Source organism: Tamandua tetradactyla, chromosome 7 (assembly GCF_023851605.1).
Source record: "Tamandua tetradactyla isolate mTamTet1 chromosome 7, mTamTet1.pri, whole genome shotgun sequence".
NCBI classification, from domain to species: Eukaryota; Metazoa; Chordata; class Mammalia; order Pilosa; family Myrmecophagidae; genus Tamandua; species Tamandua tetradactyla.
The window spans coordinates 55,904,388-55,923,121 of NC_135333.1; the positions used below are offsets into that span (position 1 = coordinate 55,904,388).

Genomic DNA, 18,734 nt, shown 5'->3' on the forward strand with positions numbered 1-18,734 from the left:
CAGGGGTACTCACTTGTTTCATTTTAATTCCCCACATGGAACCACTAACATCAATGACAAACAGGATGTTTTTAGGAATTGGGTCCAGATTGTCAGGAGCAAAGAAGTGGACAAAATATCCATTAAATACCTGCAAATAGACCATTTTGTGAGTTAAATCATTACCAATGCTTAAAAGATAGAGAGATGGAGACCTGGAGACTAAGAGAGAAAGGTGAGCAATGGTCGATAGGAGGCATGGTGGTCATAAAAAGGAAAGTAGAGATAGAAGCTTGGCTTACATCCGTCTTTTCCCTTTCCTTCCTCATTCTTTTCCTGTGAGGGTCCAAGCCCTCTCAGAAGTTTAAACTCTCACTTCACTTCACTTCACTTCATTTTTCTTCTCTTCACAGCTTTTCACTTTGCCTCACCTCCTTTCTCCTCACCTCTTGTTACTTCACTTGTGTTCACCACCTCACCCCACTTCACTTCTCTTCACTTTGCCCAGTATTTATGGAAAGCCTCTGTTTTGGGCATGGTAGTAAACAACTGTGAATCAGGCAGAGTTCCTGCCCCAGGAGGCCCCCAGGCCAGTGGAGGATAGAGATGAGTAAAGAAGCCGTTGTAAGACAGTGTAAGTGCTATCTATGATAAGAAAAACAAAGCACATGTGGTCTTCTAACTCAGACTGGAGAGGCTTTCCCAAGGTAAAGGCATCTAAGCTGGGACCTGAGGATAAGTTTGGAGTTAGCTAGTGCGGAAATTGGGACCCAGGAGGTGGTAAGGTGGGGAGGAGAGTTTCAGACAGCCCAGACCCAGGGTTGAGACTACATGGCCCAGTTGGGGTCTATAGGTGGTTCAGCAGGATAGGCCTATGGCACCCAGGTAGGAGAGGTAGCACGAAAATGAGGATGGAGAACTAGCAGGCAGATCATGAGAAACTTTTTGCACACTTTCAGGGAACTGGAATTTTTCTTGAAGTTTATGGGATGCCATCTCAGTTAGATCCCTGATTCCTCTCTTTGTTTTCTGTGGTAGGCTGTAACAATTGGCCCATCGAATTCCCTTTCTATGCCCTTTGGTCACTGCCATCCAAGACATTATAACATCTACCTGCAGGATGTGAGCAGTGGGCTCCAAGGCACCCCTCTACCTCCCTGACTTCAGAGGAAATCACGGCCTGATTGAAACCCTCTAAGAGTTCTTTTCTTAGCAGAATGTAATATGGATACAAGGCTGAAACATGACAAAAGGGTAAAGGAAATGTTTTAAGAAATCTCTCAATTAAACATTGACCCTAGAATCTACCATTTAGCCCCATAGCTTTCTCTAGACTTTGGTTGTATCTTCCTCGTAGCCCCATATTCTCTGTGCTTTCTTGGATAGCCTAATAGCAAAGGGTCTTGGAATGTTATCCAACATTCCCATTTTGGAATTTTCTTTTGTTCTTTTTATGAGAATAAAAGTGCTCTTCTGTGACAAGGGCATGAGACCCAATGACCCATTTTTTTTAGTTAGCTTTTTTTTTTCCATATAAGAAGATGCTACTTAGGGACACTTCAGAGAAACATGATTTTAGTCCCTTCTCTGCAGTTTCTACACTTACTGTGGAAGCCAGAAATTACCCAAAGGCCAGAAAGTTTGTTGGACAAGAAGCTTTGGCCACTCTTTGGCCCCAGAATAGCAGTTCTGGAGTCTCTTCTACTCACCTGGAGCTCCCCAGCTTTCACTTCTCTGTTCACATCATACATCACCACCAGCTCACCTTCCACCGCAGTCTCAGAGCAGTTGGAGCATTTTCTTTGTTGTGCTACTGTGGGCTTGAAGGAGACATGTGCCTGGAAAGAACAGGGCCTTCAGAACCTGCTCTCTTCTCCTGTCCCTCCCAGGTGAAGGACTGACGGCTGCTCACAGGGGAAAAAGTGCTGCCCCATGGCCATTCTGCATCCCCCATCCTCAGTAGGTGAAAGGATGGTGCCTGGGTACCTGGTACATCCGCCAGCCTGTGGTGCTGCTTTCTCAGGTTCTCAGGCCTTTTTAAACTTTATATACACTCAACATAAAATTTGCTATTATGACCATTTTTAAGTGGACAATGCAGTCACCACCCTCCAAGATCAAAACGTTTTCATCACCCCAAATAATACCTATTAAGCAATAAATCCCCATTTCCCCCATCCCTTTACACCAGCCCCTGTCAGCCTATAATCTACTTTCTCTCACTGTGAATTTGCTTATTCTATAGACTTCTTTTTTGTTTTATTTTGAAGATCGTTTAATACATTTAAGGTTGTTAGGTCTTGACCTGAGTACAAAATTAAACTGTATTTCTCTAAAAAATGTATATTCATTATTTTAAAATAGGAAACTTACAAATAAAAATGAGGGAAATACAACAAACAAGCAAAAATGTGCAACCCACACATAATTATCCTAGACAAGTTTCTATGTTTATGTAAAATTAGAAAGATATATAAATGGGCAGAAAATTATTTTTATAGTTAACAAATGAATGTGATGCTAATTATATATACTTAAAACTAGTGATCCGAATAAGGGGATCCAAGATGGCGTCTTAGTAAGGTACATGCGTCTTAGTTCCTCCGACTCCAAATCAACTAATAGGTGAACAGAAACAGTACAGAACAGCTCCCGGGGCTACAGCAGGGAATGGACACACAGCGTAACCCAGTCTGGGCTGGTTAGTCTGACTGCGAAACTCGGCTGCGGTGAGTGAGATCCCCGAGCGGCGGGCGATTTCCCGAGCAGCCGCAGCTGCGGCGGTCCGAGCTAATCCCTCCCTCCTTCCGGGGCTGGCTGAGGGACGCGGAGAGACAAGCTTCCCAGCCAAGGCGGCCGGCGCCACACTTTTGCGGGCGGCTTCGAGTCTCGGCTTCGAGTCCGTGACTACGAGTCTCGCATCAGAGGGCTATCCAAAGTCTGGGCTGGCAAGTCTGATTGCGAGACTTGGCTGCGGCGAGACCCCCGAGCAGCCGCAGCTGCGGCGGTCCGAGCTAATCCCTCCCTCCTTCCCGGGCTGGCTGAGAGACTCAGAGAGACAAGCTTCCCAGCCAAGGCGGCCGGCGCCACACTTTTGCGGGCGGCTTCGAGTCTCGGCTTCGAGTCTGCAGCTACGAGTCTCGGATCAGAGGGCTATACAAAGTCTGGGCTGGCAAGTCTGACTGTGACTCTTGGCTGCGGCGAGACCCCCGAGCAGCGCATGATTTGCCGAGCAGCCGCAGCTGCGGCGGTCCGAGCTAATCCCTCCCTCCTTCCCGGGCCGGCTGAGAGTATTGGAGAAGCAAGTTTCCCAAGCCGAGGCAGGCGGCGCCCTTCTTCTGCGGGCGGCTTCGAGTCTCGGCTTTGAGTCCGCGGCTACGAATCTCAGATCAGAGGGCTATCCAAAGTCTGGGCTGGCTAGACTGACTGCGAGACTCGGCTGCGGTGAGACCCCCGAGCGGCGCATGATTTCCCGATCAGCGGCAGCTGCGGTGGTCCGAGCTACTCCCTCCCTCCTTTCCGGGCCGGCTGAGAGTATTGGAGAAGCAAGTTTCCCAAGCCGAGGCAGGTGGCACCCCTCTTTTGCGGGCAGCTTCGAGTCTCTGCTTCGAGTCTGCGGATACGAGTCTCGGATAGGAGGGCTATCCAAGCAGCGGTAGCCCCCCCCACGGGAGGCTTCCTGGTCCGGTGGGGAATCCCCCAGGCCCGCTGCGGCCCGCAACCAGCCACAGGGTCCCCTCAAGCCGCGGCAGCTGACGCCCCCACCACGCGCAGCCCCTGAACCAACGGAGAGAATTGGATCCGAAATCCCCAGGCCACGGAGATCGGTGACTGGGGGAGACCCATTCCAAACACTTGAGACAAACATGTGCCACGTGCGCCACATACTGGGCAAGATAAGAAAAACAGATCCCAGAGATTTCACAGAAAAATATTACAACCTTGCTGGGTCCAACACCAAGAGAAATCTGAATAAATGCCCAGACGCCAGCAGCAGAAGATAACTGTCCACACTCAAAAGATTGAGAATATGGCTCAGTCAAAGGAACAAACCAATAGCTCAAATGAGACACAAGAGCTGAGACAACTAATGCTGAATATACGAACAGAAATGGAAAACCTCTTCAAAAATGAAATCGATAAATTAGGGAGGACATGAAGAGGACATGGGCTGAACATAAAGAAGAAATAGAAAAACTGAAAAAACAAATCGCAGAACTTATGGAAGTGAAGGATAAAGTAGCAAACATAGAAAAAATAATGGATAGCTACAATGATAGATTTAAAGAGACAGAAGATAGAATTAGTGAATTGGAGGATGGAACATCTGAATTCCAAAAAGAAACAGAAACTATAGGGAAAAGAATGGAAAAATTTGAACAGGGGATCAGGGAACTCAAGGACAATATGAACCGCACAAATATACGTGTTGTGGGTGTCCCAGAAGGAGAAGAGAAGGGAAAAGGAGGAGAAAAACTAATGGAAGAAATTATCACTGAAAATTTCCCAACTCTTATGAAAGACCTAAAATTACAGATCCAAGAAGTGCAGCGCACCCCAAAGAGATTAGACCCAAATAGGCGTTCTCCAAGACACTTACTAGTTAGAATGTCAGAGGTCAAAGAGAAAGAGAAGATCTTGAAAGCAGCAAGAGAAAAACAATCCATCACATACAAGGGAAACCCAATAAGACTATGTGTAGATTTCTCAGCAGAAACCATGGAAGCTAGAAGACAGTGGGATGATATATTTAAAATACTAAAAGAGAAAAACTGCCAACCAAGACTCCTATATCCAGCAAAATTATCCTTCAAAAATGAGGGAGAAATTAAAACATTCTCAGACAAAAAGTCACTGAAAGAATTTGTGACCAAGAGACCAGCTCTGCAAGAAATACTAAAGGGAGCACTAGAGTCAGATACAAAAAGACAGAAGAGAGAGATATGGAAAAGAGTGTAGAAAGAAGGAAAATCAGATATGATATATATAATACAAAAGGCAAAATGTTAGAGGAAAATATTATCCAAACAGTAATAACACTAAATGTCAATGGACTGAATTCCCCAATCAAAAGACATAGATTGGCAGAATGGATTAAAAAACAGGATCCTTCTATATGCTGTCTACAGGAAACACATCTTAGACCCAAAGATAAACATAGGTTGAAAGTGAAAGGTTGGGAAAAGATATTTCATTCAAATAACAACCAGAAAAGAGCAGGAGTGGCTATACTAATATCCAACAAATTAGACTTCAAATGTAAAACAGTTAAAAGAGACAAAGAAGGACACTATATATTAATAAAAGGAACAATTAAACAAGAAGACATAACAATCATAAATATTTACGCACCGAATCAGAATGCCCAAAATACATGAGGAATATACTGCAAACACTGAAAAGGGAAATAGACTCATATACCATAATAGTTGGAGACTTCACCTCACCACTCTCATCAATGGACAGAACATCTAGACAGAGGATCAACAAAGAAATAGAGAATCTGAATATTACTATAAATGAACTAGACTTAATAGACATTTATAGGACATTACATCCCACAACAGCAGGATACACCTTTTTCTCAAGTGCTCATGGATCATTCTCAAAGATAGACCATATGCTGGGTCACAAAGCAAGTCTTAACAAATTTAAAAAGATTGAAATCTTACACAACACTTTCTCGGACCATAAAGGAATGATGTTGGAAATCAATAATAGGCAGAGTGCCAGAAAATTCACAAATACGTGGAGGCTCAACAACACACTCCTAAACAACGACTGGATCAAAGAAGAAATTGCTAGAGAAATTAGTAAATACCTCAAGGCGAATGAAAATGAAAACACAACATATCAAAACTTATGGGACGCAGCAAAGGCAGTGCTAAGAGGGAAATTTATTGCTCTAAATGCCTATATCAGAAAAGAAGAAAAGGCAAAAATTCAGGAATTAACTATCCATTTGGAAGAACTGGAGAAAGAACAGCAAGCTAACCTCAAAACAAGCAAAAGGAAAGAAATAACAAAGATTAGAGCACAAATAAATGAAATTGAAAACATGAAAACAATAGAGAAAATCAATAAGGCCAGAAGTTGGTTCTATGAGAAAATCAATAAGATTGATGGGCCCTTAGCAAGATTGACAAAAAGAAGAAGAGAGAGGATGCAAATAAATAAGATCAGAAAGGGAAGAGGAGACATAACTACTGACCTCACAGAAATAAAGGAGGTAATAACAGGATACTATGAACAACTTTACGCTAATAAATACAACAATTTAGAGGAAATGGACGGGTTCCTGGAAAGACATGAACAACCAACTTTGACTCAAGAAGACATAGATGACCTCAACAAACCAATCACAAGTAAAGAAATTGAAGCAGTCATTCAAAAGCTTCCTAAAAAGAAAAGTCCAGGCCCAGACGGCTTCACATGTGAATTCTATCAAACATTCCAGAAAGAATTAGTACCAACTCTCCTCAAACTCTTCAAAAAAATCGAAGTGGAGGGAAAACTACCTAATTCATTCTATGACGCCAACATTACCCTCATACCAAAACCAGGCAAAGATATTACAAGAAAAGAAAACTACAGACCAATCTCTCTAATGAATATAGATGCAAAAATCCTCAATAAAATTCTAGCAAATCGTATCCAACAACACATTAAAAGAATTATTCATCATGACTAAGTAGGATTCATCCCAGGTATGCAAGGATGGTTCAACATAAGAAAATCAATTAATGTAATACACCATATCAACAAATCAAAGCAGAAAAATCACATGATCATCTCAATTGATGCAGAGAAGGCATTTGACAAGATTCAACATCCTTTCCTGTTGAAAACACTTCAAAGGATAGGAATACAAGGGAACTTCCTTAAAATGATAGAGGTAATATATGAAAAACCCACAGCTAATATCATCCTTAATGGGGAAAAATTGAAAACGTTCCCCCTAAGATCAGGAACAAGACAAGGATGTCCACTATCACCACTATTATTCAACATTGTGTTGGAGGTTCTAGCCAGAGCAATTAGACAAGAAAAAGAAATACAAGGCATCAAAATTGGAAAGGAAGAAGTAAAACTATCACTGTTTGCAGATGATATGATACTATACGTCGAAAACCCGGAAAAATCCACAACAAAACTACTAGAGCTAATAAATGAGTACAGCAAAGTAGCAGGTTACAAGATCAACATTTAAAAATCTGTAGCATTTCTATACACTAGCAATGAACAAGCGGAGGGGGAAATCAAGAAACGAATCCCATTTACAATTGCAACTAAAAGAATAAAATACCTAGGAATAAATTTAACTAAAGAGACAAAAAACCTATATAAAGAAAACTACAAAAAACTGCTAAAAGAAATCACAGAAGACCTAAACAGATGGAAGGGCATACCGTGTTCATGGATTGGAAGACTAAATATAGTTAAGATGTCAATCCTACCTAAATTGATTTACAGATTCAATGCAATACCAATCAAAATCCCAACAACTTATTTTTCAGAAATAGAAAAACCAATAAGCAAATTTATCTGGAAGGGCAGGGTGCCCCGAATTGCTAAAAACATCTTGAGGAAAAAAAACGAAGCTGGAGATCTTGCACTGCCTGACTTTAAGGCATATTATGAAGCCACAGTGGTCAAAACAGCATGGTATTGGCATAAAGATAGATATATCGACCAATGGAATCGAATAGAGTGCTCAGATATAGACCCTCTCATCTATGGACATTTGATCTTTGATAAGGCAGTCAAGCCAACTCACCTGGGACAGAACAGTCTCTTCAATAAATGGTGCCTAGAGAACTGGATATCCATATGCAAAAGAATGAAAGAAGACCCATATCTCACACCCTACACAAAAGTTAACTCAAAATGGATCAAAGATCTAAACATTAGGTCTAAGACCATAAAACAGTTAGAGGAAAATGTAGGGAGATATCTTATGAATCTTACAATTGGAGGCGGTTTTATGGACCTTACACCTAAAGCAAGAGCACTGAAGAAGGAAATAAATAAATGGGAACTCCTCAAAATTAAACACTTTTGTGCATCAAAGAACTTCATCAAGAAAGTAGAAAGACAGCCTACACAATGGGAATCAATATTTGGAAACGACATATCAGATAAAGGTCTAGTATCCAGAATTTATAATGAGATTGTTCAACTCAACAACAAAAAGATAGCCAACCCAATTAGAAAATGGGAAAAAGACTTGAATAGACACCTCTCAGAGGAGGAAATACAAATGGCCAAAAGACACATGAAGAGATGCTCAATGTCCCTGGCCATTAGAGAAATGCAAATCAAAACCACAATGAGATATCATCTCACACCCACCAGAATGGCCATTATCAACAAAACAGAAAATGACAATTGCTGGAGAGGATGAGGAGAAAGAGGCACACTTATCCACTGTTGGTGGGAATGCCAAATGGTGCAACCACTGTGGAAAACAGTTTGGCGGTTCCTCAAAAAGCTGAATATAGAATTGCCATACGACCCAGCAATACCATTGCTGGGAATCTACTCAAAGGAATTAAGGGCAAAAACTCAAACAGACATTTGCACACCAATGTTTATAGCAGCGTTATTTACAATTGCAAAGAGATGGAAACAGCCAAAATGTCCATCAACAGACGAGTGGCTAAACAAACTGTGGTATATACATACGATGGAATATTATGCAGCTTTAAGGCAGGATAAACTTATGAAGCATGTAATAACATGGATGGACCTAGAGAACATTATGCTGAGTGAGTCTAGCCAAAAACTAAAAGACAAATACTGTATGGTCCCAATGATGTGAATCGACACTCGAGAATAAACTTGGAATATGTCATTGGTAACAGAGTTCAGCAGGAGTTAGAAACAGGGTAAGATAATGGGTAATTGGAGCTGATGGAATACAGACTGTGCAATAGGACTAGATACAAAAACTCAAAAATGGACAGCACAATAATACCTAATTGTAAAGTAATCATGTTAAAATACTGAACGAAGCTGCATCCGAGCGATAGGTTCTTGTTTTGTTTTGTTTTGTTTGTTTTGTTCTTATTATTATTACTTTTATTTTTTTTCTCTATATTAACATTCTATATTTTTTTCTGTTATACTGCTAGTTCTTCTAAACCGATGCAAATGTACTAAGAAACGATGATCATGCATCTATGTGATGATGTTAAGAATTACTGATTGCATATGTAGAATGGTATGATGTCTAAAAAAAAAAAAAATGGTCAGCACAATACTGCCTAACTGTAATGTAATTATGTTGGAACGCTGAATGAAGCTGCATCTGATCTATAGTTTTTTTTTGTTTTTTTTTTTCTTTCTCTTATATATTTTTGTACTTTTTATTTTTGTGTTTTCTCTGTGTTATCACTTTATTTCTTTTTCTGTTGTCGTGCTATTTCTTTCTCTAAATCGATGCATATGTACTGAGAAATGATGACCATACACCTATGTGATGATATTAAGAATTACTGATTGCATATGTAGAATGGATTGATTTCTAATGTTGTGTTAGTTAATTTTTTTTAATTAATAAAAAAAAAACAAAACAAAAAACTAGTGATCCATATGTCCTGTTACTTTATGTTTATTTTCTCGATGAATATTTTTTCTATATCTAAAATATTATCATTTATTTTATTAAACAATTAGTGCATAGTTAACCTTGGACAACAGTAGTACTATGAAAAGCCCATCATCTCTATACACTAAGCTAATATTCTAAAGTATTTTATATACACATCAAATATTAGAAAATAACATTTTCTCTTCTTTTCCTATATACCAATTTCTTATATTTCTTAAATTTCTTCTCTATTTGCATTGTCTAGGGATTTCTTATAAGTGAAATCATGCATCCTTTTGTGCCTAATTTATTTTACTCAACATGATGTCTTCAAGATATATTGTATCATGCATCAGAACTTCATTTATTTTTACAGCTGTAAAAGGGACAGCCTACGTTTTTACAGTATCCCATTGTATGGATATGGCACATTTTGTTTACCTGTTCACCTTTAATAGACAGATATTCTATTTGCAATAAAGCAAATATCACAATAAAATGAGTCATACAATTTTTTTGCTTCCAAGTGCGTATAAAAATTATGTTTACACCATACTGTAGTCTCTTTAATGTGCAATAGCTTTATGTCTAAAAAACAATGTACATACCTAGATTAAAAAACGCTTTGTTGCTAAATAATGCTAACCATCATCTGAGGCTTCAGGGAGTTGTAATCTTTTTTCTGGAGGAGGGTTTTGCTTCGATGTTGATGGCTGCTGACTGATCAAGGTGGCAGCTGCTGAAGGTTGGGTTGCCTGTGGCAATTTCTTAAAATAAGATAACAATGAAGTCTGCTGCATTGATTGACTCTTCCTTTCATGAAAGACTTCTCTGTAGCATGTGATGCTGTTTGATAGCACTTTACCCACAGAATTTTTTTCAAAATTGGAGTCAATGCTCTCAAACCCTGCCTCTGCTTTATCAACACAGTTTCCAAATCCTTTGTTGTCAATTCAACAATGATCCCAGCATCTTCAGCAGGAGTAGACTCTATCTCAAGAAATCAAGAAACCACTTTTTCTGCTCATCCATAAGAAGAAACTCCTCTATCATTCCAGTTTTATCAAGAGATTGCAGCAATTCAGTCACATCTTCAGGCTCATCTTATCATTTTAGTTCTCTTACTATGTCTACCACATCTGCAGTTGCTTCCTCCACTGAAGTCTTGAACTCCTCAAAGTCATCCACGAAGGTTGGAATCTACTTCTGAACTCCTGTTCATGTTGATATTTTCATTTCCTTCCACGAATCACAAATGTTCTCAATGGCATCTAGAATGGTGAATCCTTTCCAGGAGGTTTTCATTTTACTTTGCCCAGATCCATCAGAGGAATTGCTATCTATAGCAGCTGTAGCCTTGTGAAATGTATTTCTTAATTAATAAGATTTGAAAGTTGAAATGATTCTACCATCCATGGGCTGCAGAATGGATACTGTGTTAGCAGCATGAAGACAGTATTCGTCTTGTTGTTCATCTCCATCTGAACACTTGAGTGACCAGGTGTATATTTTAAAGGAATTATATTTTAAAAGGAATCTTTTTTTCTGAGCAGTAATTCTTAACATGGTCAATATTCAGTAAACCATGTTGTAAACAGATGTACTGTCATCCAGGCTTCACTGTTCCATTTATAGGGCACTGGCAGGGTAGATTTAGCATAATTCTTTAGGGTCTAGAATTTCCAGAATGATAAATGAACATTGACTTCAATTAAAAGCCACCACTTGCATTAGCCCCTATCAAGAGAATCAACCTAACCTTTGAAGCTTTGAAGCTAGGCATTTGACTTCTCCTCTCTAGCTATGACAGTCCTAGATGGCATCTTCTTCCAGTAGAAGGCTGTTTCATCTACATTGAAAATCTGTTGTTGAGTGTAGTCACCTTCGTCAATTATCTTAGCTAGATCTTCTGTATAACTTGTTGCAGCTTCTACATCAGCATTTGTTGCTTCACCTTGCACTTTGGTGTTATGGTATGGCTTCTTTCCTTTAGCCTCATGAACCAACCTCTGCTAGCTTCAAACTTTTCTTCTGCGGTTTCCTCACCTCTCTCAACCTTCACAGAAATAAGGAGAGTTAGGGCCTTGCTCTGGATTAGGTTTTGGCTTAAGGGAATGCTGTGGCTGGTTTGATCTCCTATCCAGACCACTAAAATTTTCTCCATATCCGTAATAAGGCTGTTTTGCATTCTTATCATATTTGTATGTTCACTGGAGTAGCACTTTTAATTTCCTTTAAAAAATTTCCCTTTGCAGTGGCTAACTGTTGGGAGCAAGAACTCCAGTTTTTGGCCTAACTCAGCTTTCAACATGCCTTAATCACTAAGCATAATCATTTCTAGCTTTTGACTTACTAGATGTGTTACTTTTCTTTTCACTTGAACACTTAATAGGCTATTGAAGGGCTATTGATTGGACTAGTTTCAATATTTTTGGGTCTCACAGAATAAGGAGGCTTGAGGAGAGGGAGAGAGATGGGGGAATGGTTGGTTAATGAAACAATCAGAACACATACAATATTTATTGATTTTATCCACCATCTTATATGGGCATGGCTTCTGATGCCTCCAAACAATGATAATAATAACACAAAAGATCATTGATCACAGACCACTGTAACACATATAATAACAAAATTCGGAATGTTGCAGGAATTATGAAAATGTAACACAGAGACATGATGTGAGCACATGTTGTTGGAAAAATGGTGCCTATAGACTTGCTCAACTCAAGGTTGCCACAAATCTTCAATTTGTACGAACAGTAATGTCTGTGAAGCACAATAAAGTTGAGTGCAATATAACGAGCTATTCCTGTACCTGTTAGAGGCCCTGCTTACAATTCTTTTGGTATATACCTAGGAGTGGAATTGCTGATCACATGGTAATCCTATGTTTAGTGTTTTGAGGAACCACTCAACTGTTTTGCACAGCAACTGCACGAGAGTTCAAATTCCTCCATGTCCTTGTCACACTTGTTATTTTCTGTACTTTAAATAATAACTCAGTCCTTTTAAAAGAGATTCAAAGAACTTCCCTATTCCCATGGCAGAAATGGCTTCCAGCTCTAGAAAAGTTTGTGGGAGGTTCTCAGAAAAGTGTTGCCCTTCCATAGTTGTTTATTCTTGATCATTAAGGCAGAGAGAAGTTATCTGAGTAGCTCCCACTGCAATTAATGAAAATCCACCATGTTGACTGGGATTAAATGAGGCTCCATAAGGAACAGCCACTGGTCAAAATGGAATGAGATGTTTGGGAGTTTTGCTTTGTATGTCCCGTGGAAAATGCTAGACTCTGCTCAGGGATTGCTGTTCCTTCAGAATAGTGTCTTTAGCTCAAGACCTGCCCCCTTTCTTATTCTCTGGAGTATAGGATCACAGCGACCACAAGCTCTTAGCCACTTAACTCCTACCAACATGCAATGCTATTGTACCTTCTGGTTTCCTTTAGATATGACTGGAACGCCATCAAAATGACCTTCAAATGTATCTGGAACATGAAGAAACCGCATTCCCTGAGGTTCAATAATCCACACGTCCACCTAGAGAGGGAAAAGAAAATCATTTAAGGCATTAAAAGTATTGTACTTCTCAAGAAAGAAGTACAAGTACTAATAAGTCCTCCGATGTTTCTGTCATCTTCAAGTTTTCTCAAAGCTTACCCTGCAGGATTAGAAAGAAAGATTACCATTCTGCAAGTTCAGGTTCCTTGGGATGTGATTCATAAAACCGTGGAGTCTCGAGCCACTTCTGGCAACTTAGTATTTGCTTTCCATTACCTCATTTCTTCAGGATTTAATTCCACCTCTTCATCATATTCAATTCTTTTTAGTTAGACGAGCAGTCATATTATTAGCAGTAAAAAAGAAGCAGCAGCGAAGTCATTGTTAAATTATTCTGCATTTACTCTGTAGATCTTTTAATAATCTATTTCTCCAAAATCCTAGGGGATTTTCCTCCTTTCTCTGGTGGAAAAGCTTTTTGATGATCCTTGGCAAAACTGTAGTAAAAGCTGCCATCTTTGAGTGCTCTCTTTTATTCTATTTTATTTATACTTAGAATAAATGTATTAATTCATTTAGCCTTCACTGATGTTATCATTTCCTATTTTATAGATGAAGAAGCAGAGAAGTTAAGTAATCTAGTTAATAAGTGACAGAACCTAGTTTCAAAAACCAGGTATGACAGGCTCCAGTACCTGAATTCTTAATACTTTGTATGTTATTTCTCAACTTTCAACAGCCTCTGCTTAGTCTTTTCAGTTGATAGGTTAATAATGCCACCCTGTTCTTCAGGCCCTAAGTCATAATGTTCTGTTTGCTTGTTTTTTCATGAGATTATACCCCTTCTTTTTTACAGACCCATTTAATTGTGAGCTCATCAGACAATATCCTATGCACACGTTGGTTTCCTTACCGGCCTCTTCCTTATTAGGACCCTTTGCAACAGAGACAAGCTCTCTCCCCTTAAGGAGTCCCTGACTTTGCAATTATGCCTATACTTTTTCTGCTAGGTTTTTTTGTTTGTTTGTTTGTTTTTGTTTTTATATCTCCTTTCCTAAGATCTTGGGCACTCATTTGAACAGAGCCAACATTTTCTTTCTTGGTTGTTAAAATTCCAGCATAACAGGTGAACTTAATTTGCCTCCAGGATTCCTGTTACCTCCAAAAGAGCAAATAGTTCTCCATGTTGGCAAGAACTAAGTCTCTGCAGACTCAGGTGCCTCATCTTGGAAGCATCTGACCAGCCATTGCTAATAGATAATTGAGCGGCTCTTGGAGAAAAGGAAGGAAAAGCCCTAAGAGGTGCAAAGAACCGAGGCCTCTGCTTTCATCTTCCATAGAAGTCCATCTGTAAGTCACATAGGATACTTGAGAAAAGATTGTCTACCATAAGACGAAGAGAGTAGAGGAGGCCTTTCCCCCTAGGATGACAGAAGCTCGTAGCAGAGCTGTGCTCAGTTTGATGCAGACATGGGCACTAAAACCTAGCAGGGCTTCTTGGATGACTGAGCACTGAGTCGGGGATGAGGGGGGTGGGGCAGAATCCAGAGCTGGTTCTGCTCTATTCTGGAAGGCCGGGACCAGCCCTTGGTGGCCTCAAACAACTTGCCATATTTGTTAGTCTTTTTGTAAAGAACAAAAGGGTTTGGAATAAAAACCTTTCCCAAAGTTTGATACATTGAGGAGGTTTTAATAAAGAGGTCTTATTCTCCTTGATTCCTGTGAGGAACATGTATTTCAATATGGTGACCCTTCTGATGGAGATTAGAAATCTTTTCTGGAATAAAGGGAAAGAGACATCTATAATTTTATGTTTCCTCCTTAATTTATCTCCAAATAAGAGCCAATATTTTTAGAAATGGATACATTTCATAGTATGCTAACACTAGAAAGTACCTTAGAGGAGGTCTAGTCCCACCCTATCATTTCACAGATGAGAAAATTAAGGCCAGAAAGGGAATTACTCAGATCGCATGTCTCATTAGTCCCAACTCTGGACCAGAACTCAGGAAATTTGCCTTTGCCTGACATGCTTCCTAGTATACCAAACCCTTTCTTCCCCATTTTGAAGGTGGGGAATTCCTGAGAGGATGAGTGATTTAAGAATGACTAAAAATGTAAGAAGTATAAGAGCAATTTGTTTACATGCAACCAAAAACTTGAATTCTTGGATTTATGAATTTAGACACAGGTTCAAATCTCATTATTATTTTTTTTAGTTTTGTGACTTTAGGCAATTTATTTAACCCTGGGCCTCAATATCCACAATCATAAATTGTGGCAAAGATTGGATGGCATCATATGGATAAATACCTGATCAAGATTATTAAAATTATGAATAGTATCATTAAGTTCAGCAAAAGCATATTTAGAAGCTAATCTCATCTAGTTGTTGCTTCTTACTATTTGCCCTGGGGGTCAAAGTATGAAGCAAGAGAATGTGGATGACAGGAACACATTCATTGTCACTGCTGAAAAAATAACCAGGATCACATATTTAGCCATGTAGGACATCCAGCCCAGGGTGTAAAAGGAGACTGACATCCCCAAAACCTATTTGCCAAGCCATGATCCCTGACCCAGGGCTGCGTGTGCTTCAAGGAAGGACATCTTTTTCTACCTGGCACAAAGGCATCATAGGTGCTAGGGCTGGTCCTGAAAAGAACTCAAGAACTCACAGCACATATCCTGGTAGTGAGCTAGTACCATACACAGCAACCATGACAAAGAAAGTGCTTTCATAGCAGAGATGCAGCTTTCGAATTGGAATTCATATTCCACCATAATGAATTTACTCCCTTTTGTTCCTATGTTTGTGGGAAATTCTCAACCACTCTGCTTCACTTTCCATCTGTGGAATGGGAAAAGGATGTTGGACTGTGCACTCTCCCATGTTTTGTCCAACTCTGTTATGCCTCATACAATTGAACACACAAAATGTTCATATATTACAAAGATTCAAGCAAAGCAAAGAGCATTTCTGATTTTAAGGCAAGAGATGAAGATTAGAATATAGATGAATTCAAGTTGGTAGCCAATGCAATGCCAAAGATGTCGCTCCTTTGATGGCATGATAGTTGGGGTATGATGTGGGGAATGGGGTGGCTGTAGGGGGAAGACAAGTTCAGAGCATCACTGAGCTCCTATTATCTACCCCCTATCTTCCAAGTTCATCTCATTTGTAACTAAGGTAAGTATGTCATGGAATCCTTTCTAAAGCACAGAAAATTGAGACTCAGTATAATTTGTGCCACATCAGAAAGCTGGTAAGTAGCCGAGTTCGCATTGAAATCTGTAAGGAAGTTGCTTGGTTGACTTCAAAGTCATCATCTTTTCATCAACATCACACTGTCTTGAGGATTGAAAGTGGCATCAAACATCGTAAATGGTAAAAATAAGGCAATGTAAATCAGGATTTACCTAGACCATGGTGTCACTGACCCCCCCATCCACTCCCCGCAGCGAGCACACAAGCCCATACTTACCTCCAGGTGTTTGGCCAGTCGTCCAGGCTGTAGATGAAGCCTGTGTTCATAGGATCCTAGCTTCCTCCACTTCACCTCCTGGTAGTGAAGTTGAAACTGCACTTTTGCTCCTGGGAGGATGTTGACTTCAGTTTTGAAGTTCTCCATATCGAGAGCCCTGCTCCTACAGGTGGGGGCCCCCAAAACAAGTCACCACATGCATGATAATTCCACAGATCCAGGATCTAGGCGGAGGACATCCAGACATCCCCTGGGGAGATCAAACTGCTCAATGGTTCATGTAAATGTACAGTAGATAGATAAACTTGACTTCGAATACATTTAATTCCACCCAGAGTTTTAGTCTCCTCTCCTAGCTGATTTTTTTCTTTCCTAGCTTCTTGCTGATTTAAAGTGTCCTCTTGACAAGGCTACCAGTTATAGAACTCTATTATTGATCTCTAAGGTGGTTGAGGCACTTGATATATATCACCTCTACAAGATAGCTCTCATTACCCTCATTAACAGATGAAAGCAAATGAGACTCATAAAGAATATGCAACTTGCTCACAACCACATGGCTAGTCATTCGTAGCCAAGACTCAATCCCAAGTACGGTTGATTCCAAAGACTGCACACTTTTCACTTGACTGCAGACCAGAATCATTCTAGGTATTCTTTAATATTTTTGAAGGTCTTTGGAATTAAAACATCTATTATTTCCTAAAAATGGATATGTATTTCCAGCCTAAGGCCTTCTTTATCATGATACATCTTGAGACCAATGTGATCATTGCCATCATGACGTTTAGGGTTTTAAAGTGAAAACATTAGGATAATCCCAAGAGGGTGGTTCAAGTAATGGGTTAAAACATGAAAGAGATGGTAGTTACTCAGCTCATTTGTGATAGGGGAAGGACTTTGAAGGAAGCCTGGGATATTGGGTAAAGAAAAAAAAGGATGTGCATGACTGGTGCAAGATTTAGAAGAACAGGCACTGCCTGTTGCCATATTTATCCGGGCACAGTCTAGAATGTGTCCTTGATGAAACTTTATCTGCTTTGTTCTCATTCCAATGCCTAAAATGGTTTCCATTGTGAATAAATATTTGTGAAATAAAAATATGAATAAATGAATGGATGATGTGGTAAAAATAATAGATAAAGATAAATGAATTGATTGATTCACTTGGAGTAACACTGGAGATATGTACTCTGTGTGGAATGTCTTCCCTCCTCTTTTCACCTGGCCTGAATTCTATTCCTTTGTTTGAATTCACCTCAAACATCACTTCTTCTGTGATGATTTCTGGACCTCCCAAACAAAGTTATCTTTTTGGGACTCTGAGAATTTTCATTAAATGAGTGAATGAGTGAATGAAATGAAAGGAACTTGAACTATACCAAATTTGGAGATGTAGAGGAGGAGAAGATAATGAAAAGAAGAGGGCAGAATTTGGCATAAGATTAGATATGCAGTTGAAGGAGTGATGGGTTAAAATTCTCTTTGAACTTGCTTGCTTGAGAGGCGGCTTTTCTGAAGGTAGTTTGGTCTTCCCAGGATCTTACTAAAGATTAGACGCAGGGAAAACCTCAAAATTTAAGCTAAATTACTCATACTTAAAACATCTTTATCTCCGTAAAGATAAGGCAGAATAAATCATTAAAACAAATATCACATCTTTCTTTCCATACATATGGTAAGCTTTGTAACAAGATCACCAATATTTCTGTTGTTGCTTTATGTACCTTTTTAGAAAATCAATATTTACTTGCATAATATCGATTTACCTGCAAAATAGACTATATAAGGATAATCTAAGTGATATCACTCCAAACCCATTCATTGATCAGAGTCCTTTAGGAAAACAGGGATTGTGATACCTAACTCCACCATCTGACTACGGAAATTTGTCCTCTTTCTTAGATTTGATGCCTTCCTGGAAGTCTCCTCATTTGCAAGTGAATGGGACACAGAGGGAACAGCAACAGAGATGACAGGGCAGGCCATGCTGGCTCGTAGTCGTGCCTTACCTCACCAATCCGGTCGTCTTGCCTTTTGCTCTCGCCTGAGAGTAGAGCTGTCGGCCTATTACCTTGTCCTTAATGGAACTAGTAAATGTTGTGCCATCCACAGTCCTGAAAAACAATAGAAGGCGGCCAGTTGGCTAGAAGAGCAAAACAAACAAGAAAGCAATGC

General features: G+C 39.7%; 1 protein-coding gene across 1 annotated transcript in view; it reads right to left on the reverse strand.

Moving 5' to 3' along the window:
- Positions 1–18,734, reverse strand: part of ITIH2 (inter-alpha-trypsin inhibitor heavy chain 2) — a 50,722-nt gene that overhangs the window by 24,693 nt on the left and 7,295 nt on the right. The window contains exons 5-9 of the mRNA XM_077169459.1: positions 18,569–18,673; positions 16,557–16,719; positions 13,003–13,110; positions 1,689–1,817; positions 14–130 (exon numbers count right to left, since the gene is read on the reverse strand). Coding sequence (XP_077025574.1) covers positions 14–130; positions 1,689–1,817; positions 13,003–13,110; positions 16,557–16,719; positions 18,569–18,673 — 622 coding nt within the window. The remainder of the gene's footprint in view (positions 1–13; positions 131–1,688; positions 1,818–13,002; positions 13,111–16,556; positions 16,720–18,568; positions 18,674–18,734) is intronic.